Source organism: Chelonus insularis, unplaced genomic scaffold (assembly GCF_013357705.1).
Source record: "Chelonus insularis isolate UGA/USDA-ARS -01 unplaced genomic scaffold, ASM1335770v1 contig_404_pilon, whole genome shotgun sequence".
NCBI lineage: Eukaryota > Metazoa > Arthropoda > Insecta > Hymenoptera > Braconidae > Chelonus > Chelonus insularis.
The window spans coordinates 288,842-308,679 of record NW_023276561.1 but is presented as its reverse complement, the minus strand read 5'-3'; the positions used below and the strand labels follow the sequence as shown (position 1 = coordinate 308,679).

The 19,838-nt window shown below is 31.2% G+C and overlaps 3 protein-coding genes across 4 annotated transcripts; all 3 read right to left on the bottom strand.

The window, feature by feature from the left end:
- Positions 1-1,919: 1,919 nt before the first annotated feature.
- On the bottom strand, positions 1,920-5,963 carry kek1 (kekkon 1). The gene has a single exon (XM_035086862.1). It carries the CDS (start codon positions 4,466-4,468, stop codon positions 2,648-2,650), a length of 1,821 nt encoding a protein of 606 aa, XP_034942753.1. The 5' UTR covers positions 4,469-5,963; the 3' UTR covers positions 1,920-2,647.
- A 1,993-nt stretch (positions 5,964-7,956) lies between these two features.
- Positions 7,957-15,577, bottom strand: me31B (ATP-dependent RNA helicase me31b). 2 transcript variants are annotated; one of them, XM_035086864.1, is made up of 7 exons: positions 15,207-15,577; positions 14,078-14,246; positions 13,782-13,988; positions 13,526-13,697; positions 13,284-13,434; positions 12,832-13,198; positions 12,448-12,744 (listed from the first exon to the last, which is right to left on the bottom strand). In XM_035086864.1, the coding sequence occupies exons 2-7, from the start codon at positions 14,216-14,218 to the stop codon at positions 12,448-12,450; spliced, it is 1,335 nt and encodes a 444-aa protein (XP_034942755.1). In that variant the 5' UTR covers positions 14,219-14,246; positions 15,207-15,577. The 2 variants fall into 2 exon arrangements, with proteins under 2 accessions (XP_034942756.1, XP_034942755.1); XM_035086865.1 differs by lacking the exon at positions 15,207-15,577 and having other exon boundaries at positions 7,957-12,744; positions 14,078-14,218.
- A 244-nt stretch (positions 15,578-15,821) lies between these two features.
- On the bottom strand, positions 15,822-17,945 carry LOC118069039 (zinc finger protein 236-like). The gene is made up of 5 exons (XM_035086866.1): positions 17,526-17,945; positions 17,078-17,241; positions 16,567-17,003; positions 16,356-16,501; positions 15,822-16,248 (listed from the first exon to the last, which is right to left on the bottom strand). Exons 2-5 carry the CDS (start codon positions 17,136-17,138, stop codon positions 16,089-16,091), a joined length of 804 nt encoding a protein of 267 aa, XP_034942757.1. The 5' UTR covers positions 17,139-17,241; positions 17,526-17,945; the 3' UTR covers positions 15,822-16,088.
- Between the last annotated feature and the right edge of the window lie 1,893 nt (positions 17,946-19,838).

Here is a 19,838-nt window from a genome sequence, read left to right as displayed (position 1 = left end):
TAGAATTTGAAAATCGATCATCATCATCATAATATTTATAATTGAGCAACGATTAGTATCATTTTAAAAAGTATCATATGAATAAAAATCGTTTATTCAACATGATGTTGAAGAAATAACCACTTATATGCATGATTGTATACGTCAAACTTTTGTCGATAGAAACGTCGACTCTACTTTCTCTGATGATTCTCCCTCCTCAACCAGTTCATTGGTCGCTCGGTGTACTTACTAGGAATATTTAGGCCAACGTAAATCGATTGTATAAAACATAAGTATAGGGCTTTAGTCTGCAAACCGATCACGAGAATAATTCGACTCTATGGCGCCAATGCTTATAATGTACCAACGATTCGTTTCATGACCTTATAACAATCAGTTACATACAAGGTATAATAGAAAAATCTATTTCATTTTCTTCATTCAACAAATTATTACTCAATTTTGTTTCTCTTAGTCTCGCAATCACCAACAATAAATTGACACGAAAAACAAAAACAACAAAATTTTATTACTTCTAATGATATTTATGAATAAATAGATATTTTAGCATTTATTAAACACTCAATATGTCGACAATTTAAAATGACTTTAGTCACGAGAGACTTTTTTATTTCTTTTTTTTACAGTGAGATTGTGATAAAAATAAAATGTTTTTGTATTGTAATGTAATTATAATTTGATTAAATAACTTTATAGGAAATGAAGTTACTACATATAGAGGTTGGCATCGACTCAACTGTATACTGACGTCGTTATCGTGATGGAACGATGTAACTTATTCCACGTTGGCCCATTCTCTCACCACCCTACCGAGCGATAAAATATCTCCCGTTAGTAAAGGCATAAAACATCTGAGTAGTAAAGAGACATTTTGCTCAGACAAGGGATAACTTCTTTCTTACTCGTCGTTTTTGTTGGCTTTATTAAACTAAATAAAGTGGATATGTCTGTAATTATCATTACCAATTTTCATTTTTAAATAATCTATTATCCTTTTTCTTTTTTTTTTTGTTTGTAAATTAATTCTTTCTCTTTGGTTTCACTTTTATCTTGTGATTGACTGTTTAACTTTTTAATCAATTATTACAAATATTTTTATAAAAAATGAATTTATTTTTTTCTTCTTCTTCTTCTTTCTTTCTGGTTTTTTTCTTTTAGTTACTTTTCAATGAACGACATTTATATATAACTCGTGATATTACTTCTGTTCCTGTATGATATTTTTATCGATATGATTTTTCCATTCTCTTAGATATGTTGAATACAAAAAGGTCATTTCTTTACACATGAGAGTTTCTCCTACACTTTAAACTTTTGTTTGCGACTAAAATTCCATTTTTATATACTAAAAAATTTCAAAAGATTGAATGTAAAAATTTTCATATACAAGATATAGTTGAGTAATTTTTTTTTCTTTTTTTTTCCTTTTTAAGAAAAATGCATGTGAGCATCGATCACTATTGATTAATCTAAAAATACATTCACATGTACAAGTACTAATGGAAAATACTAAAAGTAAAGTTAACTTATTTAAAAATCCTAAAGTAAAAAAATGAGAAAAAAATAAATAGATTTCAATAATTGGCAATCAACTTTGAATTGATACTGAATGAGCTTAAATATAGATCATATATAGTTGAATAGATGAAAGAGTCATCTTTTGATAATAGTAATTGAGAATATATTAATAAGACTTTTTCATTTATAATAATATCAAATAAAACTCTTTCATCAATTCATCTATATTATTAATATCAATTATTTCATTCATTCATATCACTTACGCATATTTATTATCAGACTGTTATTACTGAAAAATGCCATTCCGCAGGACAATGGAATGCACACGTTATGATCAAATCAGGCAACGAACAACGTTAAAACTTTTTTATCTTAATTATTTAGAACACGTTTCGTCATTTTATTCCATAAAACGTGGATAAATATTCAATACTCTCACACTTTCTCTCTCTCTCATTATATTCCTTTCTAGCCTAATTATTGAATTGACTAAAAAAATTCATGTGTTTTAATATAATATAATTTTCTTTTCTTTGTTTTATTTATTTTTTTATATATATAATATATTCATATATATGTATATATATATATATATATTCATCATACTCAACTTAACGGCATCTCAATAATTCCATCATTGCTATCTATACGATATCCGGAAACATGTACAGTCTTTACTCGAGGAAATTGGTAAATGTTTTCCAACCACAAACACATGATATATAAACTTGCTTGTTAATGATTTAACTGTGGCTTGGTATTGATATTATATTCAAAAGAAACGGGAATGAGTTTATTAAACTGATGAATAAGTCATGTTGTCTGTATAAAGTTGATTTCCCTTGTTCCGTGGTCACATGTACAACTTCTTGGAAATAATAGAACCCCCCAATAAACAGGAACACGTCTTTTCAGGTTACATCACCTGGGCCATATAAAGGAATAAACTTACAGATCTTTTTTATTGTTAAGTATCTATATTTTATTAGCCACGTATTCACTACCACGACCAGGTAAGCACGTGCACTTAGTCTGTGAGACACGACGACCTTATGTCATCCTGATGCCTCCTCATGAGCTCGAGATAACGGTGCCGTGGGTCGCAGTAATGAAGGAGCGGTACCTAGACATCTGTACCCGTGCCCTCTTGATATCCCTCATCTGGTGAGCTACGAGTTGATCCAAGTACTCGTTTAAGTGCAGAAACTGGTGGTAGGACAGGTACACCTTTCTGCCAGACCCTTAATTGTTTAGCTCCTGGTGGAAATTGTTCAATTGACGGCATCGACGACTGTATCACTTCTTTGGCAACATACGTACTTGCCGTCGCACTTGGCCGCTCACTCGAGTCCCAAATACTTGAATAGAGAAGTCTTGTATCTTCCATCATCAAACTTCCTAAATTGTTAGGAGTGTATGTACCAAGTTCTTCAATAGAAGTACGTGTGTCTCTAATCAAGTCAGGATTTTCAATAGGTACTAGAGAAGTTGTGGATGAGAAGCATGGACCATGTATCACTGGATGTGATTCTTCCAAAACGTATTCTCTACTTTCTGGAGGTCTTTGAACATAACTCAAACTCAATGAAGTTAAAGGTTTCCCTTCACTAAATGTAGTTTCAGCTTCTTCAGCTTTTCTGCGTGCACCTGGAGATCCATCAAAATTTTCTTGGTTGGATTCAGTTGGTAAAACTTCCAAAGTTGCTGTACTCTTGACGTCTTTTACTGGCATCCGTCGAAGACGTACAAATAAAACCAGGATTATAAGTAAGATAAAAAGAATCAAAACTACTAGAGCTGCGGATATTCCTGCTATTTGACCTGATCCAAGTGTTGACATTCCTGCGGTTCTTACAGATACATGAAGTGTAAAATTAGCCTCTACACTTCCAGCACGATTTTCAGCAACACAAAAAAAATCACTTGAATCTGATTCTTGGGCGTTGGTCAGTACTAATGTACTACGTTTACTAAATTGTCCTTCTTCATAAATAAATGTCTTTTGATAACTGCTAAATGCTGAATAATTAGTCAATAATTTACCATTCCAATACCATTTTATTTTAGCTGGTGGTACAGCGGATACTCGACACACAATACTCGCATTTTCCCCTATTGTTGCTTCAGCATAACGGCTGGCAATCATAAGGACTGGCCTACATGCGAAATCATCAATGGTCAGTTCAGTGAATGCTTTATTACGGAGTTGATCAGGACCTTGACAAACTGGTGCAATCAATGTTGGCAAATTGTGTTTAACCAACCACACTTTCATTTCCCGGAGATCACAATTACATATCCATGGATTGTCATGTAACTCAATGCTTGTGAGCTTATTGAGTGGTTCGAAGGTTCCTGGATGAAGCGTAGCAATCTGATTTCCATTGAGCTTGAGTGTCTCAAGAGATTCAAGGCCGCGAAATCCATTTGCTTCGAGTTCTGTTATTTGTGCATGAGATAGATCAAGTTTCACAAGATTTGGAGTTGTGTGAAATGCTTGAGCAACGACTCTCTGGAGTGGATTGTACGCCAACGAGAGATCTCGAAGAAACGGTGCTTTGGCCAAACTGGCACTTGGAATGGCTGTTAATCGGTTGTTGCTCAAGTCTAATTCTACAAGATTTGTGAGTCCTGCCAGAGCATCCTTATCGATTTGATGCATGCGACAGTCACGGAGATACAGGCGTTGTAGATTTGTCAGGCTGACCCGGATGAATATATTACTCGGAAGGACTCTTATGTCATTGCCACTAGCATCCAATACCTGCGTCTCCGGGTCAATTTGATCCGGTATACTGGTTAACGAGCGATTAACGCACTCGACTGTACGTTTACCACCCTTCCACTTACACGTACACTCTTCCGCACACTTATCACCAACGACGATACCAAGTATAATGACCGCTAGAACGCCAAGGGGCGTTAGAGAAACGCGTCGAGGCATTACGAACACTCAGGTTAGCTTGCTTCAATAAATCTTCAAGCGTCGCATTTCGTTGAAAAATAAAATAACTTACAAGTTACTTAAAAACCACTTATTTTCCTTGTCAAAATGGAGAGCGAGGTGTAATCACTGAACATGTCCACTGGGGCGAAACTCGATGCCACTGCCGCCACGAAGAGCAGTCGGAAGAAGTAAGAGAGAACAGAGGGTGGCCCTGGACCGCCTACTTTTCCACGATCTACTTCAGTCCTTCTCTTATTCGCGTGCTCAAAATCACGTTTGAATAACCGCATTCATGCTCGTTTTACACTGATTTATATGTTGCAAATAAGTCACTGAATTTACCTTTTATTTTTTTATTTACTTTTACTCCAAATAACTTTTAATCAAATAGTACTTTTTTTAAACTCACCCATATTTACACTTACTTCCTTGTTACTTCATTTAGTCTCGTTTACTTTTCCACCATCACTCAACGCACACGATAATCTATAGGCCACCACCAAGCTTCTCCAACTGCGTTAGCACTTTGATGATACGTGAAAACTGCCAAAGACGCTTGAAAGCGCTGCCGCTTGCTAAACACCAAGACTTGCCTTTTTTTCCCGCGCGCGCGCGAACGGAGAAATTATACAACGGAGACAGATAGATGGATAGACAACTAGACTAACTTCTCTCGTTCATTTCTCTCTCGTATATACCCCGGGTTCTGCACGCCGTGATTCCATTACCCATCCCCAATAGTATCCTCTCATGTACTCTCTATGCTAGGGACTGCTAGGAACCCCCAAGTCTCCCCTAACTGCTAGCTTTTCCCTCGACGTCACCCCTTACACTTTACCCTATCCATCTCGCTTACTCCTTTTCAACTACTAGCAACGATCCTTGCTAGAACGCAACCACATAGACATTACAATTCTCGGCGCATGCGCATGCAACGCCCCTTCCTTCTTTATTCCACACCACCCTACACAATACCACCCCAACCGTCCTAACGTATCGAATGCTGCGTCGCGGAGGGAAATGAACAACCGTTTCTCAAAACGCTTGCTAAATTATCGAAAAATTTTGAATATTTTATGTTTACGTATTACATCTGTGAAGTCTGGATTTTGTCAAGTATTGTTAAATAAATTACAACGCAATGTCAATGTCTTTTGACTTTTCGTCCCCTTGAACATTACAATGATGTAATCGTATTGCTTGATCAAATTGTACCAACAAACGACAATACATTGGAGATGATTACTACCTAGCAGATGTTTTTTATTCCATGCAAATGTATTTTTACATTTCATCATAATGAGCCATTGTCACAAGGGAAACACAACCTCGAAAACGACAGCCATCTTGTGAAAATTATTCGAGAAAAAAGATAAATAGAGAAAACAGTAGAACAAGTAGAGCAAGAGAAGCAGCCTGCGATAGTTGTAAAGGGAAGAAAGAGACAAAGAGCAGCAGACTGACGCGCGCCTCTGTGCACAAATTCTCGCTGAAGGGCCTTTTAGACCTAATTGGCTGTCTGAATCGATATTACTCTCAGCGGGCACTGAACGACAGGAATATTGATGTAGCAGCAGTATGAGTGAGATGACAAGTTATGAGAGCAGACGATCTGGATGAACAAGTGGATAGAATGGACAAAGACAATACGCAAGCCTAATGTGAAAAGAGAGAAATGGACAGACATGAATGACTCGGCAATTGCTTAAAGCACCATCGTATTTCATTTGCACCCAATAACAATCGAGATGAGAGCTATGCACTGATTGAGAGGATATACCTTGTGGTTCCAAAATTGAAAGCTATCGATTTATCATATCAGCAATTTATAAATGAAAATATGAAGTATTCCCCTTCTAGAGAATCATCAGTCCATCATTACAACTACCATTGATAAACAAACAAATACTCCCCTTCCTGACCCTTCAGATTTTCATTTAATCAATCTTTTTATTGATAATTCGATTATTAATCATAACTTTTTTTTTATCCGATTAAAAAAAAAATCTGATGAATAAATAATTGATTCAATGGCAATTCGATTGACGTATCTTGATAGTTATATAGACTCACATAATTGTTCAAATATGATTAGTAGCCCCCAGAGATCTTCATCAAATGCAATTAATTAGCTACCTACGTGGATTGTGTTTCTCAGGGAGATTGATGCCTTCGCAGCATTGGGCAGTCGGGTGTGCACTGTTTGTCTCTGTATATTGCATTCTCGGAGTTGTTGGAGAAACTCTGTTTGCTTGCAGCACTGTTGAAACTTAGAGAGATACAGCTTGCATCGTCAGAGAGAAATGTATCTGAGAATTTACGGGTTCACATCAGTTTACGATCTTCCTGATTAAATTATTATTTGTCCGGTTGACATATTCACATTAATTACCTTGTAAGATAGACTCTTCAGACAACTAATATTAAGTTGTTTGAGGGATTCATCTTAGATACAATTAAATGTCTATGTAGGTATATTTAATCACAAGATATCTAAAAGGTATAAATTACTGTCTAATGTAAATATAGTATCAATATGTAACAACTAATGTAGTGACACACGCGATTATTGTCAGATAAAATCTGTTAAATAAATGCACTCTGACGTTGGTAATATCGTTTAAATAGGTATATAAAAATGAATTACGAGAATCTATACATCTGATGTGTCTTAATTTGATATATTGTTTAATTGATATTAAATAATGTCCAATAAATGATGATGCTTTGAATTTAAATTACCAAATTAATAACATTCATTACCCAGTCTATCTATATTTATAATTGAATTAATTTAACGCTTGGATATTGGGATTCTAAAATATAATAATGTTGGGGTATTTAAAAAATCATTATTTCCGCTTGTATGCGTATCGAATTGAAATTTTATTGCAGAAGAAAAAATTTGTTTAATTGCTCGGTAAAAAATAAAAATTAAGTTTTGTTTTTTTTTTTAACAATATGGAATAATAGATGGACTTGGTATGTTTAAGAAAAATTATTATGAGGTACATTAAACAAAATATACTTCTTTTTTTTTAAATAGTCAAGTCCACCTTTACAATAAATGTTCTAAATTTCATTAATATAATAAAAATCTTGTTATTGAATCAAAAATTAATCTCAAGTTTTTGACAATTTGTTACGAATTTTATAATGAATTTCGTTTGTAAATCAACGGAAGTAAAATTTTTTTTCATCACCAGAATACAGATATTTTTTTTTTATTTCATTATTATTATTATTATCATTATTATTATTATTTTACTTTTTTATTTATTAACTTTTTTTTTTCATTCTTTTTTTTGTGAGACATATGCTGAAGTCGAGTCTGCGAAATTTCAGTATAGGTGTCCTGCTGTTTTTTTTAAAAGTTTTCTCTCTCACTCTTTGAATTTATCCAAAGCTATTCAGTTCAATAGGAAATCGATTAACTGTAATGTCAAAAAAATATGACAATATTTATCACAAAAATTGAATAGTTCTAAGTCAATTTCAGATAGAATATATTTATCATTTGTCACTGTAACCAGTCACATAATGACAATTAATCAAAATTTGTTATTATTAATATAATTAAAACAAAAGATGAGAAACGGTAACATTGATAATTTTTCATCTCACAAGAGTCACAAATCACGATTTTCAAATGTCATATTAATATACATGATTTATTTTGCAGAAGACACCTCATTATGAAACAAAAATTGCGCATATCTCGACGAAAGAAAAAGAAAATAAATAGACTCGACAAGTACAAAACTGTAGAGTTTGTTTTTTCGTACAGAATCGCAAAAATTTCTGGTATTTACGATGGACTATTTTTTTGTTTGTTTTTTTTTTTTTATCATTTTGCGGTTTTTTTTCTTTTTTTTTTTATCTTAAAAAACAATCATTATAATGATTCCGTGACCCCCGTGGTACGTGCTCTGCATGACAAATGATGGAACCAGATTGGGGAAAAGCCCCAGACACTGAATCAAACTTTTATATTGGTAACACGGTGTTATATAAGAATGTATAAAACGTACCACGATGAACGAAGGATCAACGCAATGTTGACAACGCCCTAAATGGCATTTTTTTTTGTTCATTCAACCATCATCATCATCTTCTTCATCATATCCATCATACCTTTTTTGCAAATCTTCACGAAAATGTTACAAAAGAGAAGCAATTAGCGCATACATTTTCAGTAATATTTTCGTAAGGATTTTTCTATTTTTCATCAAGACCCGTATCATTCCTCCATCTCAAACGATCGTCATTCTCTCATACATTGTTTATTTTGAGACTCTTTAAATCTCTAACAGATGTTATAAATTTATTCTTCCTCGCCATAGAACGTTAGCTCACCTCGCGAGCTACAATCTCTGCTTTTATAATAAACGAAAAAAAAAAAAAATTATAGAAAAAAATATATGCTTCATGAAACGAGCCCGAAAAAACCACTAATCCTGGTTAAATGTTTTCCGCCTTCGTTCACCGGACGGTACGAGTTGTAGAGACAGGAGAAAATGGAGAAAAAAACACAAGAATAAATAAATAAAGAAGCATTTGCTTGGTAAACCTCTGAAGAAAAATTTTCAGGCTTTTCACTTCTGCCTTCATTGAAAAGTATACTTGGTAGTTTTGTTCGTTCGTTCATTCGTTCATTCTCCTATTTTCTACTCTACAAATCGATCGTTTACATTTACCAGTGAACGAAAGAGCATGCGCGGATGATATTTCAGGCCTAATCTAGATGTTATTAATTGAGTAATTCTTTACTCTTCCACTGATTTTCACTCACTTCTCATTCTTCTTTTCGCGTCATTCATTACGCTTGAATCTTTAGCTTTTACGATCTTACACTCTTTAATCGTGCACTTACGAGCTTGCATATAATTACCTCTTTTATTTCGTCAAGTGCACTCAAGAGAACACAAACGAGAAAGTCAAAACTTGGAAAACGATTTACATTCCTGGTTTTATACACTCTATTTTATCGCGATTTAAAGTTTTATATCTTGACTATTCTCACTTGCAATCTCTTCGAAATTAATTAAATGCCAGTATAGTAAGGCATTTTTGAAATTCTTATATCATTTCATTTCATAAAAATACTACGAATGTGTCGAGTCAATTTCTCGACTGATTTTCAGTTATCGCAGATATTTTTAATAATATTATATAAACCAACTTAAAATGTAACTAATCAGACCAACATACACTCTAAACAAACATACATGTTTAATGATGGAAACAATAAGCTTATTATTTTCGTTCGCGGCTATTATTGCGCATTGTACGTTCTACTCTCAATATGAGATATTCATATCGTATCAATGTATTATCTAATTAAATTTTAGCCAGTAGAATAAATTGTACAGTCCTCTCCTTCCCCTACTTTTCATTTTATCTCTATCTTCTTCTCTCGTCGTACATTATAGTGGAAAATATTGTCAGTCGAGTCTACGCTTTTTTTTTATTCTTTTTGTTAGACTCTTTTGTCAGAGTAAGCTCAACTGAAAGTCGCATACGAAATTCCACTGCTAAAATTTTTCATAGTTACAACACTTGATGCTCTACACAAGAGAGAGAGAGACGTACATTAGTAGATGGTAGTACTTGAAAATCTTTTTTCTTTGAAGAACATAGATTAAAGTTAAATTTATCACTATAAAACCGAGACAATGTCAAACATACAATTCGTCGTCTGGACAGACAATGAATTGCTGACATTTATATTTATTATTTTTTATTCTCGCAATAGCAACGAATACTTTCCATAGAATGTACAATATTTTTGCACAACAATTTTTCAATCACTCTTTCATACAATGACTTTACAGCATGATCACACATTCATACTGAGATCATTCCATGAAATCATTCATGAAACGGTTTGTTTTTTTTTTCATTTTTTTTTTCAATATAGTTAAGATATTACAAAAATTAAATTGCATTCATAAAGCACAAATGATTGCAAACTTCATCACAATAATGATGTTTCAAATGCAAGGCACGCTTAACTTGCAAAAATAACATCATATTTGTTTTATTTTTAATTTATTTATCCGTATGTTCCTGAGACAACGGTTCACGTAATTAGATATTCAATCAAAGTGCACATGATAATATTAACAATTTCATCAAATGAAATCTGAGTTAAAAGATTCGTTGCTCATAAGATAAACCGTTTCTTTATAAATTTCATTCTCATATTTTTATCACGGCTGTAACACACCTCACATACGCTTCGACCGCGAAGCTAATTCGTTTTGTTGGCCCGCTATATTACAAATAATGGCTGAAGTCTGTCCAACTTTCAGACTTTATACACATTAAATTTACAATGGAACGGATTTTCCATCTGCGTTTCGCGATTTATTATACAAAAAAAATACGTGATGTTAATGCGATTCGTGATGACGTAGGATCGTATATGAAAATATCTTTTTTGTTACATTATTATGAACCAACTATCATGTTTTTATCACTTAAAAAGCGAACTATATCAGACGGTCAATGATACAGTATTTTTATAGTCCATGTTTAAACGTTTAATATAACTTTTGTTAAATCTTAGTAAATCTTAGCACCGTTTTTTTTCATTAAAGATATTAAATGTTCATATTGTTCTTCGTTTTTTTTTTTTGTTATTATATTTCATTATAATTTTAAGTACTTTTGTGTTATTTAAAAAACATTGACCTTTGTATTTTTGTTTTTTTTTTTGTTCTTTCGTCTAGTGAAATTGTTCGCGAATGTGTAGATCCCCAAGTCTCACGAAACTCATTAACCAAGTGGTTATAAAAATAATTGTATAAAACTAGTCAATTTTACAACCCCTGATTCTTAATCACAGTACTACAAACCAATTTAATCAATAAATTCATTTGATAAATAAGAAAAAAAAAATGGTACAATTCTTTGGATGAAAAATAAAAGAAAAAATTTCATTAAACAAAAAAAAAATTTTTTTTGAATGGTAAATTCTCAATAATACCTAAATTACTCGTTTGTTTATTTTATTTTTTGTTTTTTTTTTTTTTTGAAAAATGTGATTTGAATTTCAGAGTTGTTTAATGACAGAATTGAGATTGCAAAATCAAGCCACAATCAAACTATACATTATTCGCAAACGTTCGTAAATGTTGCGCGATATTTTTTTAAAAAAAAAAAAAAAAAGTTTGCATAATGTATATATATATAAATATATTTTTGGAACATCTTTGTGTTCGTTAATTACGAACGCGCAAAATGAACGAAGACTGTTTTTCTCTATAGAAGCTTTATTCCATTGGAAGTCAGCTTAATTCTTTGTATGTTTTATAATATATTTTTTTTTTTAAATAACAAAAAGTAGAAGGAACGTGAAAAGTATTGAGGCCTTTCGTATCAAAATTTACTAATAAAATGATATTTTTGTTTTCTCATGCTATATTTACACTCACGATAAAATGCAATGATGAACTAATCACGAGATGGTGTATTTGCATGTTTTTGTTTTTCCTTCTACATGTTGTGCACTTGATGATGGCTTGACTCTGATTATTATTAATAATAATTATATATTTACATTTAAACGTATCTATATACAAGAGATGACTCGCACCGGCACTGACGCTCACTTCAGTCAATGAGTTTTAAACCGACCGCGATGTATAATGATTTTTTTTTATGCTCGGTATACCTTATCTACAAGTAACACTTTTTCTCCTGACATAATAACTATGTGTTTTCCAAATATTCCTCCCTTTCGTTACTTGAACTTTAATAATATTAATCTTGATTTTTGTATTTAGCACTGTTACTGTTCATTTATTATATACTGCTTAATACGTGCAGTATCTTATTCTTCATTAGACTTATGTATTATTTTATTTATCACTATGTTTTACGTTCAATTTCAATGTGTTCGAAGTATAACCGGCAATATGCCACATATGTACGAGTCACAAATCACTTATTTTTGTTGATGATTGATAAAACTACTTCGACACATTACCTTCTTCCATACTGGTATTATCTTCTGGTCTAGCAACGTATAAACTGGGATCTATCACCTTGGGAATTGGCTTTATCTCTGTTCCAAGCTCTTGTTCGATACGGTGAAGATTAAAGCGATCTTCGTAAGTGATTAGATTGATAGCGATACCTAAATGGCCGAATCTACCGGAACGACCAATACGATGCAAATACGTTTCAGCCATTTTTGGAAAATCAAAGTTAATTACGACGTTTACTGCTTGAACGTCGATACCACGTGTAAACAAATCACTGCTTACCTGCAATTAAATGTTTATTTATTTGTAATTTTATGGTTATTAGAAAAGATATAATATTATTAACAATTTATTTTAATTATAGCATACCAAGTTTCGGCATAGCCCGGCGCGGAAATCATGGAACACGCGATTTCTGTGTGCTTGTGCCATTTTAGCATGAATATAGTAACAACAATATCCCAAATCTGTTATTTTTTTGGCCAACAATTCGACACGTTGCGTAGAGTTGCAGAAAATAATGCTCTGGTTTATTTGTAACTTGGAAAATAACGTGTTGAGACAATGCACTTTTTGCCGTTCTTGGACGAAAGCGTAATATTGTGTTACTCCTTTTAATGTTAGTTCTTCCATTAAATTAATCTCATAAGGGTCTCTTAAATGTTTTTCCATAAATTGTTTTACAGTCAGTGGAAACGTAGCTGAGTACAATAATATTTGTCGTTCTAGAGGTAATCTAGTAGAAATTAAATAAAGCTTGTTACAAAATTATCCTTAATATTGTTTTTCAAATACCCAATGAAAATAAAATAAAATTTTACCTAGAAATTACATGATCTAACATTCCTTTGAAATCTTGTGAAAGGAGCTTATCAGCTTCGTCCAAAACTAAAATTCTGCAGTGATCCATATTGGCAACATTTTTGTCCATAAGGTCAAGAATTCTTCCCGGTGTAGCGATGATTACTTGTACTAATCATTGATAAATACACAAATGAATTCATAAATAATCAATAATCAAAATATCGTATAAAACTCTACGATGACGTGAATAAAATCTAACCTTTTTGATAAATCCTCATGATATCTTCGCGCAAGTTTGTACCACCAGTGGTGACCATAACCCTAATGTCCATATGTTTGGCTAGTTCAATACAGATTTGTGATGTCTGCAATGCCAACTCTCTGGTTGGTACTATTACTAAAGCTTGAATAACGTCTTTTTTTGGATCAACCTAAAGACAATTTTGATCATATTATTGTAAAATTATATAAATAAAGAAAATCAGCAGATATTTTTTTAATTTCATAAAAATTACCTGTTCTAACACAGGAATTGAATATGCTCCAGTTTTGCCTGTTCCATTTTTGGCACGTGCCAAAATGTCTTTACCTGACAATGCAATAGGAATACTGGCTTCCTGAATTGGCGATGGTTTTTCCCATCCTTTTTCAAAGATACCCATCAAAAGTTCACGTTTTAAACAAAACTCTTCAAATTCATTACCACGTGTGTTTGTAACATCCTTTAAAAATACAATTAATAAATAATTTTTGTAAAAATATTCTTCTATAAATTCAAAAAAATCAGAAAAATCATAGACAACAAACTTACACTTGTTTTAATTCGTTTATCCTGTGGAGGAATTTTGAGTTTCGCTTTCCAACCAACATCATCCATTTTTTCGAGGTCAGGCTTAGAGCCTAAACCTGAATTTAACATGTGGTTGGAGTTTATATGCGTTTCGGTCATCATTTCGATAATGACACAGTGTGACTAATATCTGAAAAAATACATTAACTACTCTAAATATTTGTTTAATAATCATCCACATCATAGATACAACAAATTGTTGATAATTTATTGAGAAATAAAAATTGAAAAAAAAATTTAATTTATTCATCTGTAGAAATCATTCCTTTATCTAACATCACTATAAGTCAGTATGATTCTTATCCGATTTTCCCAGCATTAGCAAAAATAGAATGAGGATTAAGTATTAGTTACCTGAGTTGAAATATCAAGCAATGAAAACAAACAGTTGAGGTCATCAATTGAATAGACTATTCACCTATTATACTTAATTATTTGATTCTAATAGTTTTTCTATATTTTGAATATCTCTTATATTTAATTATATATGAAAAACTTGTAAATTCACCGATTAATTAACAATTTCAATATGATAATACTCTATATTAATAGCTATAGAGTTATACTGAATATTCTTTCATTTTAATGACTATAATTTAAATAAATGTATTTAATTCAAAAGTTAAACAATGTATTTTTTTATCAGATAAAACTTTCAATGCTGATAAAAGAAAATTAATCGTTGACATACGTTATAAAATAAATGAGTTAACTGCTGATGCTTGAATTCATATAGACGCTGGGTGTTTGCACAAAAGAAAGACAATAAGTACTGTTTGAAAAAATGAATTTTACTTAAAAAAAAAGAATAAAAGTTAAGAATATTCAATAAAAGAGATCAGTTTTATCTCAGATAACTGAATCATTCTTTAAGACTCCATTGGAGTCAGTAACAAGCCGGTAATATTGCAAAATGGGACTTGGAAATAAAACAGTATCGTCAACCTGAATTCTGCGAACTTTGCTCTCCCCTCAAATGAGATAAAAATAACTAAATAATATTAAAATCAAGACGATAACGTTTTAAAGTATAAATTAGTTTAATTTATAATAAAAAAAAATATATATAACTAATAAAAGAATAATTTACCTTGAAAAGGATGGACACCGATGTTGGAGAAGAGCACTTGAACAGTGAACACAAAACGCCAAAATGGCCGACTACCAATGTCAAGTTTCGATCTATGCCGTATACGCGACGACAAACAGTGCTCTCTTCGATTCACTCTCTCTTTCACCCAAGTGTTTTTGAGCGTCTAGACGCGTTTAATTAAAGTCTCACTGAGTAAATAACGTTTTTCTATTAATAATATTACAATTATATGATTCTGCAACTAACGCACTGCGTCAAATGCGGACGATAATTATTTTATACTTGTTTAACACACACGATTAGCACGATGTATCTCATGAAAGAATAAAAACATCCGTACAGTAACTGCTTTTCTGAGCATCTGAGATGACGCAAGATGGCGCACAAGATTTATTTTTTGCGCATGCGTGCAAAACTTGAGGTAAATTTTCAACAACCAATCATATGCCTCAAAGAACCGGCAAATTGACCTGACCTATCGTTTATGGAATTTCCCCTCAAGTGATAAACAATGTAAAAGTTACACAGAAAAAAGTAGAAAGAATCAATCTAGAAACTAGAAATTCAACAAAAATTTTCTAATAATAGACAAAAATACCGTAATATAAAATTAGGAAATTTCTCTTTAGATTTACAACAATTTCTTTCCCATAGATTTCGTGGTACTTGAATCACTACAAGTTTTTCATCCTTTGTTAAACTATTTTTAGAAATTAAGTAAAATATACCAACTATTTGTAATTAATTTTGAATTTCAACATACATTACGGCAATTTTCCAAATTACATTATAGACAATTGTTTGAAAGAACAATCATATTTCTTCATTAAACTTCCATACAAAATAGTTTGATTAACTTTACTTTTGACAATATACATGCTATGCACATTCCTTCTTTTGAGACATTCGATATTTTCTACAAGCTTCTGGACAATGACGTTCTAGATATCTTCTTTGTGAAAAAGCTTTAAAACAAACTTCACATCTCCATTGCCATTCATGATGATTTCTAGTTCTTTGATGAGCTCTTAAGTTTGATCTACAATCAATCATAGAATAAATTAATTACTAAATCATGTATACCCTTTCTACTTCCAACATGTTACTTTAATCAGAACACTTTTAGATATGTCAAAATAGAATTACCTATCAGCAAAAGATTTATGGCATACTGGACATTCAAAAGGTCTCTCTCCTGTATGCAGTCTAAGGTGACCTTTTAATACCCATGGACGATCAAAGCTTTTGTGACAGTAAGGGCAGTAATGTAGAACCTTATGTTTCTTCCAGTTCTATTAATTTCAGAAAAAATAAAATTATCTCCAACACTAATATTTTTACTAAATCAATTAATTACCTCATCAACATGGTTGGAGTTTTTCCTATATAATAAATCTTTCTTTTCCGGGCTTACTTCAAGATTGAGCGGATGATTAATGTCATTAGGGTATGCTTTATTCAATGTAATTAGTTCCGGATTAATTTTACAAGTCTGTAAATCCTGATGACGCTCATAAAAGTTTTTGCTGTTACATGTGGCCGTCATATTGTCTAATGGCGAGTTATGATAAACAGTTTCGGCATTAATGAAGTGTAAACCGTATCTTGAAGACATTATATCACTGTACTGACTGTTGTTTTTACTGAAATTATATCGTGTCATGATGGAAAGCTGTGAGTAATTATGATCCACATTACTTCTTTTGATAGATTTAGATTTATTTTCTTTTTTCAGAACACTCGGTGTTGATTGTGAAGATGTTGATGGTAAATTATGATCTACTTTGAACACTCCTAAAAGTTAATATCAATACTTACTGGTAATGAGAAACCTGTCATATTGTCATAAATTCATTGGAAAAGCTTACCTGCATGAAAACGATCATTTCGTCGGCATCTTATTATAGATTTCATTAAACAGTACGGCATAGTAATATCAAACCCATAAAAAGTACTACTTTTTTACTTCAATAATTATTGAAACCAGTTGCGGAACGACTCGGTTGTATGATGAAGTAAAACCACTGGAGTCCTATGAAAAGAGAAAACGACAGAACGTCTTTTGTTTTGTTTTTAAATCTGCTATGACCATATACATAACACAATACGTTCTTCAATCAAATCATCAGGGATATTGTTCATAATTCTTATAATTTATTCAATGTTAATTACGTAGAAAATTAGCAAGCATTCGTAATGAACACGGTATATTTTTTATTTAAAGATCTTTTTTAAAAAAAATTGATATTTATGACACCTTGACAAATTATTATCAAAGCATACATACACAGTATTTATCAAAAATGATTCACATACCTTGATGTGTTTGAGAAAATATTATTGTTGATTTTTTACATTAGTTTATTATGCTTTTCTAAAATAGTTGATTTTATTCAATAGTTTCTGATATTTAAATATAAAAATCAAAACATCAATGCTTTAATAACTATTCATTTAAATTTCAGTTAATATTATCTAATTATCATCAGCCAGTTTTCGCCATGTTTACTATTTTAATACTTCCAACATAAACAGATCTCTGTATGACTAAATTATGCAAACATAAGTACTGCTAATTCAGCTGAAAAGCATTCTAATAATACCTCTAACAAAGTAACTGCCAATAATTTTATGTTTTATCGTTAATGATTTTGTCACATAAGCTTAATATGAGTATATCGTACTGGTTCAAATCGGAAATTGTCATAAAAAGATATAGAACAATCGTGCAAATAGTTATTCAATAATAATCACTAGCTAAATGAATAGAGAATTTTACAATGTAGTTCACTATTAAATTCTATATTACCATGCTATTCTTTAGAATCTGAAAGCTTGTTAATAGCTTCAAGTTTGATGAATTAATATAATAGCTAAAGAAATAGAACAAATACTATTATAATAATTATTCTCATTACTTTACAAATGTTTATAGATAAATATTCATTGCCAGTTAAGCTAAATGTTCGCTTTATAATAGCTGGAACAGCGATTTGAAGAACATAGATGATAATTATGAATATTGTGTTGATGAAGCTTTATGATCATTACATTGCTGGTAATAAACTATTTTAGTTATTTCAAATGAGTCATTATTTAATAAAACTATGATAGATATTTTAAATTCCAAGATAAATGTTATATATAACATATGGAAAGTTTACTCAAGCAAGAAAGGCGATTCTAGAATCGACATAAAAATAAACGTTCAAGTTTGTATTTGTTCTTGGATTAATGTGAGCAACTTTGTCAAAGAAACCTCTTGAGGCTAGTATTCCTTTGTCAAGAAGATTTCTGTCCAAAGAAAAACAATTCCTATGAGAGTATATCGATGAATGATTCCCAAGAACTTCTTTTCCCAACTTTGTTTTAATAAATTGGTTGGATCAACTAAACTTGTTTTGATAAATTATTTTGCCAACGAAAAATATATCATAAAATAATCATATGAAAGAGATAAAAATCTTTTATAGATTATGATTATTGTAGGAAGGTATTAAATTCTTAACGTTTTTTTTTTTTTCATATAAATTAAATTCTTCTCGTCGAGAAAATCTATAGTTGGAATTTATAGAAACCGTATAACTCAATAATTCAATTATAGCAGTCTATAAAAATTCGAAAATCATCAATAGACAGTTTATGGTAGTTATTTCATTTAATGTCTATCGGATTTCTATTTTGTTGATAGTTTATGTATTTCGAGAGATTAAATTTGAACAGAAATAATAATCCAGAAGTAATTTTCAATAAATACATTCATCATTAAACGAATACAAAATATTTAAGAGTTTAATTCAAAAATAAATAACAAATTTACCATAATGAATAAAATATTTTTTATTTTATATCATATTTGTATCAGTAAAATGATTGGATAAGCTAAAAACCTTAATATATTATTTTCTTAAATATCTTCTTCCAACATTAAATATCCATTAGCTTGAGATTGTATCCTATCATAATTTTCCCCTACTGAATTTATCTTTCTTATGAAAATATAAGTTAATAGATCTCTTATTTACATAAAGTGATAGAAAATTATAATATCTCGCTTACAAGCTTGATGGTTCATGGAAAGCTCTGACGATCTAGTATGGAACTTTAACATTTCAACTGATGATAAATTAATTCATTTAACACATATTTCATTACGTTTCTAATTGCTCTTCATCAAAAGCCACTTGCGAGAGCAATTAGAAATAACTAAATTTATAAAATTCGAATAATTTAGTTAAATTATGTAAAGGTGCAAATTAAATTATTACTCTCTTTGTGGCTCTACATCTAGAACATTAATTTTAACATTATCCTCAATTTCAATAATTTGATTAATAATATAATTTATTAAATAAATATCATCACGTATAAATGAATTATCATAATATATGACATTGAACTGTTCACTTCTCATCAAATGCTATTATTTTCTCAAAATTTTTATCATAAAAATTATCAATAAACCTGACTATTTAGATGCTTTCATTCTTAGTTTTAAACAGGATTATTTACTACCAGTTATAATTGAATACACTTGAACGTGCTTTAAGTACAAGTCGTTCAATTATCACCATAGCTAGGAAGCTTCACATTTATTATACACCCGTGCGTGAGAAGCATTGACGATAT